This window comes from Rhododendron vialii, chromosome 6a (genome assembly GCF_030253575.1).
Source record: "Rhododendron vialii isolate Sample 1 chromosome 6a, ASM3025357v1".
NCBI lineage: Eukaryota > Viridiplantae > Streptophyta > Magnoliopsida > Ericales > Ericaceae > Rhododendron > Rhododendron vialii.
This window is the reverse complement of record NC_080562.1, coordinates 4,278,684-4,297,622: the sequence shown is the minus strand read 5'-3', so window position 1 is coordinate 4,297,622 and position 18,939 is coordinate 4,278,684. Positions and strand designations below refer to the sequence as shown.

At 36.9% G+C, this 18,939-nt stretch overlaps 1 protein-coding gene and 2 long non-coding RNA genes across 5 annotated transcripts; 2 read left to right on the top strand and 1 right to left on the bottom strand.

Annotated features, from left to right (window-relative positions):
• Window positions 1-712: 712 nt before the first annotated feature.
• Window positions 713-7,365, top strand: LOC131331048 (uncharacterized). Of its 3 annotated transcripts, XR_009201301.1 has the most exons (7): window positions 713-1,167; window positions 1,897-2,150; window positions 2,242-2,852; window positions 2,939-3,205; window positions 5,985-6,058; window positions 6,330-6,481; window positions 6,590-7,365. It is a non-coding gene; the product is annotated as an uncharacterized LOC131331048 (long non-coding RNA). The 3 variants fall into 3 exon arrangements; XR_009201302.1 differs by lacking the exon at window positions 5,985-6,058; XR_009201303.1 differs by lacking the exon at window positions 1,897-2,150 and having other exon boundaries at window positions 721-1,167.
• Window positions 1,545-7,020, bottom strand: LOC131331047 (uncharacterized). The gene is made up of 5 exons (XM_058364861.1): window positions 6,887-7,020; window positions 5,816-5,877; window positions 3,531-5,717; window positions 3,122-3,239; window positions 1,545-2,324 (listed from the first exon to the last, which is right to left on the bottom strand). The coding sequence occupies exons 1-5, from the start codon at window positions 6,993-6,995 to the stop codon at window positions 1,696-1,698; spliced, it is 3,105 nt and encodes a 1,034-aa protein (XP_058220844.1). The 5' UTR covers window positions 6,996-7,020; the 3' UTR covers window positions 1,545-1,695.
• A 4,658-nt stretch (window positions 7,366-12,023) lies between the features above and the next one.
• On the top strand, window positions 12,024-15,332 carry LOC131331046 (uncharacterized). The gene is made up of 5 exons (XR_009201300.1): window positions 12,024-12,296; window positions 12,399-12,470; window positions 12,890-13,971; window positions 14,070-14,679; window positions 14,712-15,332. It is a non-coding gene; the product is annotated as an uncharacterized LOC131331046 (long non-coding RNA).
• The last annotated feature ends 3,607 nt before the right edge of the window (window positions 15,333-18,939 follow it).

The window sequence follows — 18,939 nt, the reverse complement described above, 5'->3', positions numbered from 1 at the left end:
TTTAGAGACTTTTTGTTGTGTGATTTTTGGTTCCCTTTTTCTTAATTCTTATAATTTTCACATTCCATTGTTCAGCTTAAGAGAGGAATCAAAAAAGAACAAAGATATTGACGAAAGTTGAAAAAAATTTATATTAAACGACAAAGAACACACAAAAATATAATATTTTAACCTTGGTTCATATCTTTTTGGGTCTTTAGACAATCTTTTGAAGTCTTTTTGGGTCTTGTCAAGATGAAAATATGAAATAAATTTTTTACCTGTGTCTTAAAAGATTAAGAGAAAATAACCATTTAATTCCTTAAAAAGAAAAGTCAAAAAAATTAGGCCAAGGGGGGCGTAGCTTACAATTGTTCAAAAATCAAAGAGTGCAATATGAAACTCCAATGTTCGGAACTTAGAGAAAGGGAGATAAAATAAAGGAAAGTTAAATTTTTTCTCTCAAATTGTTTGGATCTGAGAGAAAGATGAGAGAAAATTTACAACCACTTTGAATGGAGAAGTGAGAAAAAAAGAAAAGAAAAGGAGTGTGTTCTTTTTTATTAGAATGGAAAAGAAAAGAAAAGAAATGGGTGTGATTTCTTACCCTCTTATCCAAATAACAAATAACAGTGAGAAATCAAATTCTCTCAGGCGAACTAATAGAGTTCCGGCAACTTTCCGACGAGCTGAAATTCTCTCCCTCTAATCTCCGACAAATCTGGTACTCTCTCTCTTCTTCGGTGATGCACAGCCACTCGTTTGACGATGATCTAACGAGGGGTGGGCCACGCACTCCCTTCTCTCACAAAATCTTGCCACTTTTGGCGAGAAATAGAACTGGACTTGGAATGTGTTCCGGTCTCCGTCACCCTCTCTCTTTCTTCCCCTTCCAAACGACCTGTTTATTTTCATCTCTCAAACTCTCGCGTACCAAACGAGCTGTTAATTCATGTTATATGAATATTAAAATTTCTCTCCAATTTTCCCCCAATTTCCCTCTCATTTTCTTTCCCTCACTTTCCCTAAAAACCAAACAAAGCCTGACTGCGAGAGTACGAGGTTCATTTTGGATATGATTTTCGCGGTTGTGTTTCAGAAATTGGTTCTTTCTGTTTCCCGTTTCTGCATTGTCTACAGTCGATCATCGGATAAAGATGACATTAAACCCCTCACTTCCATCACCAGGTACGCTTTACGATGTTCTATGCATTTACTCCCAACGTTATATATATCTGAATCGTTTGATTCCTTCTTTGTTCGGTAGAATGGTTCATCGATCGCCAATCGCCATACTAAGTTGGGGTGATAGCTTAGTTTCACTTATCTTTGTCAGTCTAGCTAATCTATAATTGCAGATAGTCATTCGCTGCTTATTACAAATTCCATAAGAAGCTTTAGCAGTATCTCACACAATGCATTATTGATCTTAATGATCATAGGAGGTAATTATTCCTCAGTGACTCTATCACGACACGACGAATGGGTCTTGCTTTCGAAAATCGTACGATAAGCGAAAATGGATTTGGAATGTGGTAACATAGGATTACTACAGACACGTGAGATTGCGAAACATAACTATTAACTTTTGATTTCATATTGCGAAACCGCGAGCTATTTGAATTTTGCTTTACATGTATGGAAGTTATCAAACGAGTGTCGCTCAAATTACAAACACTGCGTATTATTGTTGTTGTTGTCGTTGCTTGTTATTCTTCAGTCAAATAAAACAACACTCAGATCAAGCAGATCTGTCATGACCTCATCTATCACTCCGTTGAGTAAATACTTCTCCACATCCCTTACGAGCTCATCTTTCTCAAGAATCGCAAACATCATCTCGTGCCAACCCAAGTCCCACATACCGTTCACATCTGCATCTCTATTTTGAACGTCTCTCGTGAGCATTTTTCGCAGGTGCTCTGCTTCCTTATATCCATCACACCCGTTCAAGTCGTTGAATTTCAACTTTCCCAAGTCCTTATATATTTGCTTCACCAAGTCATCCAGAGATGTTACCTTCATGGAGATGATTGATATGTTGAGGTGGGAATGAACAGTGAGCTCCTGTCTTCGTCCTTTTCTTTTCATTATTTCGAACCCACAGTCTAATACAAGGTTGCTGTCTTCATCTTGATGGCCATATTCAGTGACAGGAAGGACGTCAAAGGGTATGTTCAGTTTGAACAGTACCTCTGCCGTGTTCAGGAAAATTTGACTTTTGATCAATATCTTCTTGAGATTTATTTCGTTTTCCGTCAGGTTCTCTTGTGGTCGTGGTGCCGGAATATCCTTCTGTTCATGCAGTGGAAGGCAAGTGATTTCGGTGTTTCCTCCATCAACTCCTGCAACATAAAAAAGACGAGGTTCAATTACTTCAACTACTAATCTTCTGCAAACAGAAGTTCTGATTTATATGCAAATGCCATATTTGACTAGAACCAGGAAGCTGAGATCCAGGCAAAGAAGGATGGCGATTTCTTCTTCTTCTTTTTTGTGTGCCAAATGTCATATTTGACTGAAACCTGGATTTAGGCAAAGAAGGATAGAGAAGTGATATGTGTTATTGAAATAAGTATTCTTCGACAGGTGTTGAGGTGTCTATTACGTCATGGAGGTGATTATTTTTTTTCCTGAACATTTAGGGGACACAACCACTTTAGCAGCCGGGTTGTGCCTCTGGCCCATCTCAAGTCCCTGTGACTCAACACCCAAACCTGAGGTACTGAGGACCCCAATCTCCTGTAATGGGCAAAGAGCAAGGACTTTGGCATTTGCCAAGAGGTGAATTTGAGACCCCTAGGATAACATCCCAAGAGTCTAGCCATCCAACCAACCTCCCGGGGGGTTATGGCAGGCATAGTGATTTTGAGGTGGGCTTATATAGAGAGGTTGTTAGGAGTGCCTTTTTTTGATAAACATAAATCAGTAAACGGGCTGAAATGTTTCCATAATGCAGGGAATTGGTATCTTGCTTCAGGACGAACGCTTAGGAGGATGAGTTAGATCTTGCCATTCAGGGAGATTGACAAAGTCTTTTTTCATTTCCTTCTTATGCCCTTTGGTTGAAAATGAATCGTTGGTTTCATCTTCAGGAGGGTGGAACTTAATTTGAATTGCAATGTTGGACATTTGCACTTACCCATAAGTGGACTTGATGCAGTTTCCAGAGACTTCTGTTCATGACCCTCGATGAAAACAGGTGCTTGGTATTGGCTATCAATAGGTACTGCAGATAGTGCTGAGAGTTTGCTTTGGCACTGCATACATCCGGTAAATATAATTAGGGTGCTGCCAACTTTTATAAATATGCATTTCTAGGGAAACTGTGGTGTGATTTTACACAATAGTTAAACTACACTTGATATAGTGGGGTGACATGAATGGCTGTATTTGCATTGTTTTGGTTTTCCGTGTCTTGGTTGCTGCATTATTTCCTTTTTCTTTCCCTTGTATTTTGCGCGCGCGCGCGCTCACACAGAGAGAGAGAGAGAGAGAGAGAGAGAGACTTATATGGTGCAATTGATGCAAAAAAAAATGCATAAACTTACAGTTTCATTTGGAATAGGGAACTGTGTTATGCTTTGCATGTGGAGCTCATCTGCCTCAGAACTGTACAAATTTGGAGCCTGTTCGCCTTCTTTATTCTGTGGTAGTGCCACATTCTGCAATTCAATACTTGCTTCTGATTCCCTGGGACGGAGGTTCTGTGCTGTTGCTTCTTTGGAGAAGCTGCTACTCACCTGTTCTGTTCCTTTTGAACTGCTGGTCTTTTCAAGCCTCTTCTGCTTCATTCCATGCAATATCGGAATCTGATGCTTGAGTGGCCTTGAGTTACGGAGAGTTCCATTCCTTCTTGTCAGTACATCTATATTTCGGGGGCTCTCACTTTTATGCACTTTCATATGATTGTCCTTTTTTCGCATGGTTGGGAAGTGGTCAGGTTTCTCTTTTGCAATAGATGGAATGCTTCCTTTTGCATTGTCTTTTTCAGATCCTAATTCTCGTGGATATGCATTTTGATCGGAGTTTCCATTCTTTGAATTCCTCGTATGGATCTTCAACTTAGTTAAACTTCCATATGCACTAAGTTCTTCCTGGTTTTTGCTTTTTGGCAGCCATTTCAATGGCCGTTCACCCTTAACTTCTGTAGAACTTCTTTTATTATGTATTTCTTGGTTTCCATAGTGCTGCTTCATTTGCAAACCAATAGCATCATGCATTGATTGTGATGGATCCTTGGGTTCTGCATCAATTCCTTTCTGTTTTATGAACTTGACCTTTTGTTTTGCATGTTGCTGCTCTTTATTTTCTGCTTGATTCTTATCTTCTTGAAGCTCAGATGTTGGTTGGGTTTGCTGTTGATGCATTCCATGATCATACTGGGGCTTTTTTGGATTGCTTGGAGGAATTCTGTTTCCGTTTCTTTTTTCTTCTTGAAGACTGCTTTCCTTACCTCTGATTTTATTCACAGCTTCCAAAGTTTTATGTTTCTGGACATCATCCTTTTGGACCGGTTGCTTGGTTTCTTCCCCTTTCATAGTTGTTTGTCGTCTGTGCATTGAATTATCCTCTCTTCTCGCCTCCTGAAATTCGTTTTGGCTTCCCATAAATTTGTACAACTGGCCTATGTTGCTTTGCTGGTCCTTCCAGAGCAGTGTTCCATTTGGAACCACTGATTCAGAGATGGCATTTCGAGCCACTTGGATATCCCGAGACTCTGAAATTGAACTTGGTGATTTAGCTGCTCCTGTATATTTGGATTGTACTAATTTTTTCTCTATAGACAGATGTGGAACAGCATTTTTGGTACTTGTGTGTGGGATCTTCTTTGAAACCATCTCTTCTTTCTGCTTTGAGCTTGATACTTTCGCTGTGCTCTTTGAATCTGCAACTTGTGGTAGTTCTTCAAGTCCCATAAGTTTAGCAATCACATTCGGAATTTTGCCTTTATCTGTTTTTGCCTGTGATGGTGTTGTGTGATCCTTCAGTTCTGAGAATGCCGCAAGTGGTCTGAAATCAGGGCCACAACTAGCTGACCTCTTGTGAGGCACCAACATTAAGTTACTCACAGCTTGTTTTCTGGAAAGACTTGGAGCCTCACTTGAGGATGTATTTGTAACCTTCCTTGAGGGCTTATCGAAGGAGAACCTTGGCCTAGCAACTTGCTTCTGTTCAGATATTTTGACTGTGCTTTCTTCATCCTCTTCACCCTCCTCCAGCAATCTTATTCGGTTCTTTCTCTGAGGGGGAATCATGTACTCCTCAGCTTCCTGAAGGTTCACAAGCATTCTCAATGACTCTTCTAAATCCATGGCACCTTTCAGCAGTTCCTTTCCAATTTCTATTGAATACCCATCAAAGCTGAGGCCATTGGAGCAAGCTGTTAGGATTTGGTTCAATTTCTGTGCCCCTTTCGATATCTCATTTATGTGGGCTTGGGAGAAGGTGGGGAAAAACTGGCTTGAAGATCCACTCATCCGGAAGCTGCTGCTTCTTTCAGACTTCCCGAGCAGGAAACTCAGCATTGAACTATTTCTGCCGGAGGAGTCCAATTTAGTGAGTTTGGCTCCATGTTCAAAAGCAATAGCAAGGGCCATGGATAAATTTCCCGTTTGTCGTGTATTTCGGCCTCCTCCGTAAGGAACAAGCTGATTTGAAGTTTCTTCAAGGTTAGGGGATCTGGTGCTATTGCTCGACCTTCTCTGTGAGCTTGCTGGTCTGGAAGTGGAACTAGCCTACCAGGAATAGGAAATACTTTAGGTTTACAGTTTACAGTTTGCACTGCTGAACTGTTTCAAGATATCGATAGTCAGGAGTGTTAAAATTCACTTACTGATTGTGATGCCTTCATTTGTCGGGAGCCTTTGTAATTTGGTGACATCTTTCCATGCGCCTCTGTTCCAACAAGTGTGAAAGTGGAGAAGTTTAACACTTTTGCATAAATTCGCTAACAGAAATTTTTCTATACGCGTGAATTTAGCTCATCACTCAGCCTTCCTCAGATTTTCAAGCTCACCAATTCCGAAGTTTTTTTCCCTGGAAACTATGGATGATGGTTCGTACGGAGTCTGGTGTGGTATGTAGTAATTTTCTTGTAGTTGCTCTATTTTCCTGTTTTTTTTTCCTGTATCTTTATGTTCTCTCTGCAATCCTGCTTCAAAAATACTTGGGTCATCATAACTTCGGTAGAGTGTAATTTGTTTTTGGGTTATAATGGTGGTGTAATTGGTGCAAATGCATTTAAACTTCCTGGTATCGTACGATGGTTTGCTCAACCGAAGTGTTGAATCTCAATATGAAAACATCTGATACATGAGATTGAGGGGTTTTTTTTCTTTCTTGAACAGCGCATAAGATAGAGATTATACTTGGAAAACAGTGAATTCTGGGCATAAGGGCAACTATAATGAATTTTCGCGGTGCACTTCACATCTTTCTATCAGGATCCTGTGGAAGTGATGAAAATAGGCAAATACACTCGCAAAAGCGAAGAATATAGGTTTGTGGACATACATGTTTATATGTTTCTAACATAAAACTGTATAGAGATTTGAATATCTGAAGACGGAGATTGACATTTGAAAATGTTCCTCTCTTCACATTGCAGTTTCATGCTTGAACTTTTAGAAGGCGGGTAGGCACTACGCTGCTTTTGCAATTACTTGGAGACATTGAACAAGAATAATGGTACATGTAGCCTTTTGTCTTCTACACTATAATTCGGAGTTCATGACTAACTTCAGCAAGAAGTTATTCATCGCAAATTTCCGCCCCCCCACCCCCCCTCAAAGATGTTCAGCCGATATTCAGAACTCAAGGAGAATCGGATGGTTAACTGGTTTGTGTCAGTGTTGGATCAAAAACTATAAACGCTACACTGATATACCATGTAAATAGTACTTACCTCCAGCCATCCGGGACGAATGGCTCGAGCCCTGAGATGCAGCCATCCGTTCTTTCCGCATCCGGAGATCGTTCAGCAGCTTCTGCGCAAAATCTGACCTCGTTGCCATGCTATAGACTTCTCGAACCTGGAAGCGAAAGAATGTTTCAGCAACCAAAGAGCACACCAGTTTTCTTCTGGTGCTGGTTTGTTCTGTTGAAAAAAGAAGTGGTAGAACTAATGCATAGTTTTTAATTAGTGCGGTTGAAATGGGGCTTTCAGAGTTGGAGAAGGTGGAAAGAGTTCATCAGTCCGAAGCAATCTTAACTCGGGGGTAGAAAAAACTGAAGACTGGAATGAAAGGTTGATGTGAACGTTAGCTCTGTTTCTTCTGAGTCAAGTTCTTTTTGGCAATTGATTTGTCATGACTTCCATTGTAATCCAAGCAATGACATATATTTCAAACACGCGTATATCAAAGCCTTTTCTTTATTTTCCCATTGGAATTTTAGAGAACAATGACCTTCCTTTATTTGCTTGACATCTTTGCTATCCTGAGATGTAGAGTTAATGACCGCACAAACCACCGGTTATCTCGAGGAGGTTTTTACATGTGGTGTGAATCAAGCTTGGAAATGTAAGTTTCGTGCAGTCGTTTGATGCTTGCTGAGGGTGTGTTCCACTACTTATTTTTTTAATTAAAGGTAATGTGTTGTGAAAAAATGACATGTCTCGTAAAGCATAAAATAAATACTTAAAAAATAAAAACTTTAGCAGAACGGAGCCTAAGTTGCTTTTCTCTTATGAGTTGTTTGGAGTTTATTCTTTGCCTTTTAATTACTTGGACTTTCAGTTATATCTATTTCGCTAGTGTCTTGTGATTTTGTCCTTTTTTTTTCTTTACAAAACTCTTTACGAGTTCAAGATCAAACATGGCTTTACTCAGAACTTATCATCTAGCTGCAAATATTACAATCTCAATTTTCTAAAAGTTCACGCATGTAACTATACGGAAATATTCCATATTTGTTGTACTCCATCTTACTAACAATTTCTTTTCAAAAAAAAATTCTTACTAACAATTTTCGTATTTGCGAGTATCTGAGGAGTATTTGTATACTGATGCGGATACAATTGCTTTTTTGAATGATCGGATGTCTGGATCAACTTGTTTGCATCTCGACTAAATTTGGAATTTAAAGTTAGCAACCTGACAATTTCTTAAGTGGCCTATATATAGTTTAAAATGCTTGACCTTCGCGGATGAATACTACTTCTTTTTAAAAGTATTCATACTTCATAAAGATGAACGAATTAGCCTTTGTTTAAAATTTTTTAAGATAGGTCAAACCAAACTTAAATGAGTTGATTTTGAGACAGGATATGAAGTTTAAAAATAACAAATTGGGGGATGGTGCTATGTAATGGTGTGCGCAACACTGTGTTGCGCACCTCCAAATTGTTGGATCATGCATCCGACGGCTCGGATCTTATCTCAGTAATGAACGGCTCTCGATCGTTGGTTGCTGAGATGAGATCCAAGCCTTTGGATGCATGATCCGACAGTTCGGAGGTGCGTAGCATGGTGCTATGCACCTCAATGCACAATACCAACCTGAAGTCTAAAAATAACACCTGTAGTTGGAGTGGTTGGAGTGGTTCCGAAGTTTAATCCGTAATGGATGGGGAATGATTTGAGTTGTGAACTCTCTTAAGAATTCTCTTTAGGAATCAAAACTACAGAGAATCCTTGCAGCCTTCCTGAAGTATTGATTCGTGATAAAATGTTCTCGTGTTGGATTTGGAAGTGGATCCGGGCATCTTGCAGGGCGGATTGTCCTACAGGATTGTAATGCGGTTGATTTGACAGTCCATTTAAACAATTAACAAATCGAATTTTAATCCGAATAATTGACGGTCCAAATCAATAGGAGCTCGAATTAAAGTCAAGTTGTCCGTGTAGAAATAATCCGGCCACACTACAACCCCTTGTGTAGTTGTGCACTCAAGAATTTCTTCTTGAGACAATTTCTTCTCATGTTGCTAGTGAATAATTGCTAGTATTTTGGTTATTGATATACGTGGACGGAGGGGCAAGGCATAACAGCCTTTTGTGATTCCGAGAAACGGTTTCATTTTGAGCTCAAAAATTTGTTGATATTTGAGATTCATTTTGTAAACTCATCGAGTACAGTGGAAATGAAATTTATTGGAAATCAATAACTTAATGAGCAAAGTAAATTCGATCGTGGATAGCTAAAAAATAATGTTAAGTATGATTTTGGGAAGGCACTTCAAAATAACACATGTAAGATTGAATTCATCATTAGCATATATATATATATATATCGAGCTCTGCAAATTAACGGTTCGAATTAATTTTTGAATTCGAAATGAATCGGGTTTAGAGCATGTCCAATGAGAATCTTTAAAACCCACGTGGCAAAGTAATGGTTACTTTTGAAGCCAACACTAGCTTCAAGTAGCTGTCATTTGAAAGGCCAAATTTATGAGAAATTTATTTATTTATTGATCAGAAATTCATTTCAATAAAGCCTAATAGTACTTACAGTGAATCCATCCAAATACAATTAAAGAAAAACTGCAACCATCACAGAAAAATACACATAAAATGTAGGGACAAAGAGCAAAACTAACGTCTAAATCTTAAGCGCAAGCCAAAGCTCTATTCACATCGCCTCTAATGGTCATTTTTGAAGGCAATGTAATTTTATTTTTATTTTTTTGAGAAAAGTGACCATTTGAATATTTGAACATGTCATTATAATTTGCCTTGTTCTCTTTGCTATTTGAAAAGAATTTTTCAAAAAATTTCCTCTAGATTCCTCCTACTTTCAACATTTCTCTCTCTATCTCTCTCCACTTATTACCCCTACTATTTTTCAAAAAACTTTTCAAAACACAAACCAAACACAGATATTTCAAATTGTCACTTTAGTCTTCAAACAATAGCACCTCAAAATCGAAGCTACGATTGGATATGCTCTAAAAGTCATAGCCCTTCAAGTACAATATGCCATTATGCCCCTTCTTTCCTTCTTATTTGGCCTTCGTTTTACTCCATTGGACAACTTAAAATTGGATGCAAGATTGACATTACATGCTAATTGGAATTGGTATTTGAACCAACCCTAACGAAGATGTCAATTGTTTATGTGTGAGATATGACACATTCTCTCTTGTCAAATTCAACATATGATGTCATAAATTCGTATGTGACTACTTAATTTTCGAAAACTTAATAAATATGCTTATATAAGAAATTTGACATATTGATCGGAGTACTAGTCGAGTGGGTATTTTAAAAATTTTAGCATGTCAAATTGGCACATAAATCTTTAAAAGAAAACCTTGGCACCCTCACATTTAAAATCAAGGTTGGAAACGATAAAAATAAGGGAAAAAAACTGAAATAGTCCCTATAGTTAAGTATTTGTGTTAATTTGGTCCCTGTAGTTGTAATTAGCTCGATTTACACTCTGTACTTTTCATTTCGTTTCAATTTGGTCCAATTACTAACTTCCGTTAGTCCGCCGTTAGTCTTTTAAACAACAAAATCATATGGCTCCCTTTTTTGGGGTTAAAATAGACTAGTTAGGCTAAATAAGCCAACTGGGTTATTTTTATCCTTATTGAAATTTTTTTCATATTTGTTAATTTTTCGTCAATTTTTTTAGGGTTATTGCATCGTCATGACGAGAGAAATCTAAAAAGTAAAAAATTATGATCGAAATCCAATTTTTTTTAATAGAGACCAAAAAATTGGCTTATTGACTTATTTTTGTCTTTATTCAAAAAAAATTAGGTTTCGGTCGTAATTTTTTACTTTTTAGACTCCTCTCATTATGACGATGCAATAATTTTCAAAAAAAATGATGAAAAACTAACAAATACGAAAAAAAATTGAATAAGGACAAAAAAATAAACTAGTTGGCTTATTTAGCTTAATAAGGCTACTCATTCCCCTCTTGCCCTAATATACCTCTGAACCAAAACACAGCTCATTCTTCCATTCTCCATTGATAAGGAGGCACTTGGGAAGAAATTTGGTTATAATTTTCTACAAAAAGTTGCCATTGAATTCAGCATTTTCATGATCAGCCATGAGGCATCATAACCACTGATATTGTCTACGTGTTCAACTTGTGGACAAATACTGAGATGCCTTATTTTTTTTGCATAGTACTGAAAATGCACATAGAACCATGTCCAAAAGTCACAACATGATATAGATCCAAAAGTCACAACATGATAAATAACCATGTTCAAAAGTCAGAATATTATATAAACTCAGTTTCAAATTTACCATGTCATAACCTAATATATAGACATAACAAACCACTCAACCAGGTTACAATAAACCTAACTTAACAGCCCAAGTGGTTACAAAAAATAGTGCCCTGTCATTCCATTCATTTTCCTACACTTGGCCCATGTACAGATGTACTGATTCCTGACTAGGAATGTTGAAAAATAAACCTAAGCCAATTTTTTCGTCTTTATTAAAAAAATTGAATTTCGATAATAATTTTTTACTTTTTAGATTCTTCTCGTCATGACGATGCAATAACTCCCAAAAAATTGACGAAAAACTAACAAATATGAAAAAAAATTTGAATAAGGACAAAAAATAAGAAAGTTAGCTTATTTAGTTGAACGGGTCTGTTTTAACCCCAAAAAAGGAGGCCATATGATTTTGCAATTTAAAGGACTAACGGTGGATTAACGGAAATTAGTAATTGGACCGAATTGAAACAAAATGGAAAGTACAGAGTGTAAATCGAGCCAATTATAACTACAGGGACCAAATTGACACGAACACTTAACTACAAGGACTATTACAGTTTTTTTCCCTAAAAATAATGAAAGTGGAGCCCAATTTTACAACTCAAGGGGAGGATTATAATTCTTCGATCTATAAGGGTTGGATTGAAAATTCACAACTTCTGCTTACGAACCACGACGAGACACGTGGCTAATCAAAATTCATCGCGTCGCTTAAAAACCACGCTAGCCGTCGATATCTCCCAAACCTAAAAATAGTCGAATCTACGGCCACGGACGACCTACGATTGACACTTCGACAAGCGATGCATTCACAGCCGTTAGATGATCCTAGACGGTTAATAAATCTCTCTCACCCTCCATTCCTCATCGCATCTGCCCCGCCTACGCATCTCTCTCTCTCTCTCTCTCTCTCTCTCTCTCTCCCCTCCATTTCTGTCAGACCGATTCATATTTGCTTCTCACCTTCGACCATGATCTTCAGATCGACGTAGATCGTTCGACGATCTACGATTCGACATCAGATTCGTTTTTTCCTGAGCGGTATGGCGTTCAAAACTCGTCTTCTCGTCTTCCATGGCGTCAGATCTCGCGAATCTTCTACAGACGTGGCAGATCTGCAGCGGTATTTAGCTTTCTGTCCTTTGACGTCACGATTCCTTTGTTTCTAGAAAGTATTTTAGTTTACGTAGATATCTCATTGATTTTTTCTCCTCGAATTCCGTAGATACTTGTTGCGATTCGCTGAACCACCGCTTTAAGGCTTATTTCCGTACAAATTGATTTGGAAATTCTGGAGGTGAGTTTTTGTTGCTGCGAATACTTATTTTTTGGTCCAGGAATGCTAAATTTCGTGACTTGGATCCATCCTGTGTTATTTTTTGTTCGGAAATTCTAATTTCCGTTGTTTCTGTCCATTTCTTTGGTTTTTTGCATCATAAATACTGATTTCGTAACTTCGGTCTACTTATGTGGTATTTTTGTAACAGAAATGCTAGTTTCCTTAATTTGTGTACATTTCTGTGGTTTTTATGGGTCGGAAATTCTTAATCTGTGGCCTTTCTGTGGTATTAGTGGTGCAGATATGCTAACTTTCGTAATTCGTGTTCATTTTTGTGGTACTTTGGTTCAGAAATGTTAATTACCGTAGTTAGTGTCCATTTCTGGATATTTTTGGTTCAGAAATGCTAATTGCAGTAATTTGTGTCTATTTTTCAGATCCATAACATATGTTGACTGTCTGGATCGGCTCTGTGCGTTGCGTTGCCTCATGCGAGTTCAAGAGGTTGAAGAAGCCCCTGGATTAATTTCCGAAGTTCTATGTAAGGGCTAGTTGGGATTTGTGGTATGAAGTGGTAGATAATTGAGAGGTTTTTACTGTTATAACCGTTGTTTATGAGGTAATTGAGAAGGTAGTATGCGTGTGAGAGAGTGGGAGAGGGAGAGAGATTGAGAGGGGTGGAATTATTTACATGTGTTGAGAGTTAAGATTGTTGTCAATCGGCCTTTGCCATGTCTGGTGCGCTTGCATGGCAGGTCAAAGAAACGCCTAATAAAGAGTTTTTTGTTGTTGTTGGAGGGGAGATGGCACGGGGTTTTTTGCCCGGCTCTCCCTTCTTGTGTTGCGTTTTGCGTCTTGCGTTTTTTTTTTTCTTTTCCTGTTTACCTTTTCCTTGGAAAGTAGTTCACAGCGTCTTCATAATCCCACTTTTACACGATTCGGGCCGAATCTGACATCCATTTGCCAACCTTCACACCAAGTCAGTGCACAGGAGGATGGGATTAGCACCATTAACACTCTAGGAGGTAATACCTTAGTTTTCACACTTGGTATGCGGAATGGTACTTCATGTAAGGAGCAAATTTTCATCATAACATGTGCACTCATCTTCTCATCAACTTGTATTTAATTAAAACTAAAATTAAATATATGCTTCAAACCTTCTAAATGCAATTGATGGATTTTGGCATCCCTGAATGTGAATTATTGTTATCATTTCTTCCATGTGATTTTGTATATTAGTTTTATTGTAATAATTTGTGTAGTTTAAAGGGCATTCTGCAAATTTGCGTATGAGGGTGTTATTTAGGAGGTTCAGTTGTAGAATATGGCAGTCCTGACAACTGTATAGCTCCTTTGTGTCTGCATTATCTGTATTGGGGTTTGGTAGTTTGCCAATTGTTGTTTAGGCTGTGACTCTTGGTGCACCGTAGTCAGTGACATGCAGCGTTGTGAAGAGCACTGGTTGCAAGCGGAGTTGGTGTGGCTGTCTTTCCTTCCCATGAACATTTTAGTACAAGTAAGTATAGTGTCTTGGTGAAACCAAGCTTCTGTTTGATGTATTGCCTGCCTTACACTGTTTGAATGTTCATGTTTGTTACCTTGTGTGTTTTGCAGTGTACAATATGGTGCTGTTTGCAAGATTAAGCGAGAAGGTGGTATTCAGAAGGTGGTGTTCGCTGAGCATCAAGAGGGATAAGGTCGGTCACACAATGTTTTTCATATTCTAGGTTTCACGAGGCCTTTGCCATGTCAGGTGCGCTTGCATGGCGGGTCGAAAAGTCCTCAATAAAAATTCTCGTTTTTGTTTGAAGGGAGATGGTACGGGTTCCGGCCGGCTCTCCCTTTTGTCTTGCGTCTTTCTGCTTCTATTGTCATTCTCTGCATACGGATTGGTTCATTTGACCTCAAGTCTCCAACTCAAGTGGAATAGGACATCCATTTCCTATTAATACATTATTGAAGAAATAAGGATGGTAATAGCATATTAGCAATTTAGCATCATGATGTTGCAGTCCAAGAGGTACAAACAAAGTCCCATTTAACATAGTGTTGCCATGAGTTTTCACTTTGCTGGACTAAACATTGTGATTGTGCATTGAATAAGCAACTAATCATAGCATATCATCTTATAGAAGCATAGAAGCATTAGCGTCTTTTTAAAGGGCACTCTTTTCTGTGGGGATAACTTGAAACTATTTTGCGAACCTTGATAGCAAAATTGTAAGTTCTATTTTGAGTTCCCGCATCCTATAGCAGTTACAAGAGGCATTTTGTTTCCAATACAACGCCTACCAGTGATGAATCAAAAAATATTGGCCGCATCATGGCACCATGCTACCCAACCCTTAACAACTCAAGTGCAGATCTATGAGCCACTATTTTGGTCAAACCCATCCTTGTTACTACATAAGATTGTAATTACTTAAAATAAAAGAAAGCTTTATCCTTAACTCCCTCCCCTATTTGGAATTTCCTTAATCTACATTTTTACCTATAGTTCCTTTTGTTTGAATAGGAAACTAAATCAATTACAGAATTTACCTAATTTTTTTGGAGAGAAAATATGAGTAAATTTCAAGAGCTATAATAACCCTGTGATGTACATTACCACAGGAAAAAGATTCTTACTGGTGTTTTTTTTACCGTCCATGTTCATTGAACGTTCATGATACTGGTTTTGAAGTTGTATTATTAGTTGGTCACGTATGTTTTTATCCAACTTTGTTCTCGCCTTGTGGAGGATTATGGGCTAGTCGTTCAAAATTTTGTTCTTTCCTTGCAATTTGAATGTGTAATTTGTTGGATTTGCCTCATCTTTTGGTGCAAGCTTTAGTGCCTCGTGCTATTATGTGAAATCAACCCTTTTCAAAAAAAGAATGAAGAGTGAACATCTTTAGAACCATGTCTGGCTGCTTATTGCCCGATCATGAACCTTAGTGATTTCAAATTTATTGGTTGGAGCCTGTAAAATATTTTTAAAATCATGAAGCCGTGAAAAAACTTATGAAACGAAGGCCGTCTTGATTTGATGATCGGAGATTGTGCAGTTGGGCCATATTACACTTGCGTTGACTTTGTTTATTACTTGGTGAGGAGGTTGAAGAGCCTCCCAATTTTTTGGGCATTATATTCTCTTTTTTAATCGGGGAATTAAGTCTGTTCTCCCAGACTTTATTGTGTGGGGCCCACTCTAGGTTTCATACAAACAATTCAAGCCGTTTGTTCAAGTGTAAATTATTTTTTCAGTGGGTCTCACCAAAAATCAGCTTAATCTCCTTTTTTTTTTCGCAAAATAATTAGTTTAATTTGATACTTATAGGTGTTTGATTCAATCATTTAATTTTTTATTATCTTGAAATTTGAATGAAAAGTTAGGTGATTTAATTGAGCACCTACAAGTATCGGATTGAGTTACTTTTTTTTTGAAGGCTTTTGAAATAATGTTTTATATTTAATAAATGGCTTGGATTGTTTGTGTGGGGATTTCTAGTGGGCTCTGCAACAAATTTGTGCATTTTTGCTGTGTGTAGTATTACTGTCTTTTTGATTGGTTTACATTTATTTATTTAGAAGAAATTGAGTTGGGCTTACTTGCTCCATTCCAGTGATGGGAGAGGAGCTTGATTGGTCTTGATGGGATGTTTGATACCATCGGAAAGCATTTATCTTTGAGTGAGTCTATCTAATAAACACACTTGATCGAAATCTCTCTTTTTTTTCTACTTTGACCAAGATAAATGCTCTTCGATCGGGTATTGATCATGACCAATTTTGGCATGGTTGAAGCAATCGACAATATTTGTGTAATGAACAACTTCGATAATCAATGTAAGCTTGGTATGGTCCCATTTCCTTTGTGGTCCATTTCCTTTGTGGTGGTTTGAACTCTACAACAGGAGCGAGTCGGATTATTGCAGTGGGCCAAAACGGTATTGGTAATAGCTGACAGTCTGTCGGCCAACTTGAGACGTGTATACCAGGGATACTGAATAATTGTTCTTATTTTTGTTCTCTACATCCCTTTTTAAATGACAACAATTCTATTTTGGGTTGTCTCAAAATAAGTGTTTGCTTTGAAAAGTTAATTGTTTAAGTGGAGGATTATTTTGTAAAGTGGAGGTAAAAGTTGAAAAAAGTGTAAAGTAGAGGTGAAATTTGACTCATAGAATTGGGCATTTTTTAAATTGAGACTTTCAAAAAGGGATTTTTCAAACTGATGTTGTGTTTGCTTCTCTATTTGAAAAGTATTTTTCGAATGTTTTCATTTTAGATTCTCTCTATTTTTAATCTTTTTTCTCTATATCTCTTTCCACTTATTAACTCTATTATTTTTTTTAATCAAAGTGTTTCAAACTAAACATGAGACATTTAAAAAGGGAAGGGGGATTATATATTTAAATTTTTCTTAATTCTTAATTTTTATTGTTTTGTAATTTGTAATGTTTGTTATAATCTTACATTCTTATAATTGAGTGAAATCAAACAAGATTCATGCACCATGTGAAAAAATTTAAATTATAAGATATATCGTATATTATGGCAAAATTATTTTATTATATTATATTTTTTTAAGTGTCCAATTTCATAATTTACTTCTAAAGAAAAATCATCACTGAACTTTTCATATAAATTTTTACTTTCACTTTTCAAAATTATTCTCTCTTTTATCTTTTACTAATAACTCTTTACCCATTAATTTTTTTAAGGATAAAATAAGATAATAACTGTAAAATATTCTTATGTGTTAATTTTTCAAATACACACTTATTAGATGAGCCCAAAATAAATTTTTGAATGTTTTCGTTTTAGATTATCTCTATTTTTAATCATTTTTCTCTATATCTCTTTCCACTTATTAACTCTATTATTTTTTTAAATTTTATTCAAAAAGTGTTTCAAACTAAACATGAGACATTTAAAAGGGGTAGGGGGAACTATATATTTAAATTTTTCTTAATTTTTAATGTTTTGTAATTTGTAATGTTTGTTATAATCTTACATTCTTATAATTTGAGTGAAATCAAACAAGATTCATGCACCATGTGAGAAAATTTAAATTGTAAGATATATTGTATATTATGGCATAATTTTTTTATTATATTATATTTTTTAAGTGTCCAATTTCATAATTTACTTCTTAAGAAAAATCATCACTGAACTTTTCATATAAATTTTTACTTTCACTTTTCAAAATTATTCTCTCTTTTATCTTTTACTAATAACTCTTTACCCATTAATTTTTTTAAGGATAAAATAAGATAATAACTGTAAAATATTCTTATGTGTTAATTTTTCAAATATACACTTATTAGATGAGCCCAAAATATAATTTTGAACTATTATTTGGGGACGGCGTGAATATTAAAGGTATGGATTATTTTATGAGAAGTGCAGAAGGTGGAAGTATGCATGCTTTAGGGGATGGTGGGAGGAAAATAATTGGTAGTGTGGAGATATCTATTATTCTAGTAAAATTATTTTAATGAATTCAAATCTTTTTTCCTCTTCTACTCAAGAATGACATTTATTTTGAGCAAGTGAGAAACTTAAACAACGGATTTTGTTTTGAGCGCGGAGATATCTATTATTTAGGGCGGCAGTTTTATTCTTTATCTAAACTTATGTTTGGGAACTATTTTACCCTTCCAAAATAATAAGCTGCATTATTGATTTTTGGGCATTATTAATATTGAAACGTCGGGTTTATGCGTTTTAAATGTGGATCCTTAAGCTCAAACCAGTAAGAGTGCCCAAGCATCGTCCTTACTCATGGTACAATGTTTTGTGTTTATGCGTTTCATATGTGGTTCGAGTCCACTTGGATCCTTACTCACAGTAGGATGTTTTGTGTTTATGCATTTCATATGTGGATCCATAAGCTCAAACTGGTAAGAGCGACCAAGCATCGTGTTTGGGAGGATAGTGGTTCGAGTCCACTTGGATCCTTACTCATGGTACAATGTTTTGTGTTTATGCATTTCATGCGGTTCGAGTCCACTTGGATCTTTACTCACGGTACAATGTTTTGTGTTTATGCATTTCATATGTGGATCCATAAGCTCAAACCAGTAAGAGCGTCTAAGCATCGTGTTTGGGTGGATAGTGGTTTGAGTCCACTTGGATCCTTACGGTACAATGTTTTGTGTTTATGCATTTCATATGTGGATCCATAAGCTCAAACTGGTAAGAGCGACCAAGCATCGTGTTTGGGAGGATAGTGGTTCGAGTCCACTTGGATCCTTACTCATGGTACAATGTTTTGTGTTTATGCATTTCATGCGGTTCGAGTCCACTTGGATCTTTACTCACGGTACAATGTTTTGTGTTTATGCATTTCATATATGGATCCATAAGCTCAAACCGGTAAGAGCGTCTAAGCATCGTGTTTGGGTGGATAGTGGTTCGAGTCCACTTGGATCCTTACGGTACAATGTTTTGTGTTTATGCATTTCATATGTGGATCCATAAGCTCAAACTGGTAAGA

Excerpts from the sequence above, each read along its gene's own strand:
- LOC131331047 (XM_058364861.1), bottom strand. The coding sequence starts at position 6,995 with ATGGCAACGAGGTCAGATTTTGCGCAGAAGCTGCTGAACGATCTCCGG. Across the intron at positions 5,878-6,886 it reads TTCGTCCCGGATGGCTGGAG|AGGCGCATGGAAAGATGTCA; the intron begins GTAAGTACTATT and ends TTGTTGGAACAG. Across the intron at positions 3,240-3,530 it reads TCCCTATTCCAAATGAAACT|TGCCAAAGCAAACTCTCAGC; the intron begins GTAAGTTTATGC and ends GGATGTATGCAG.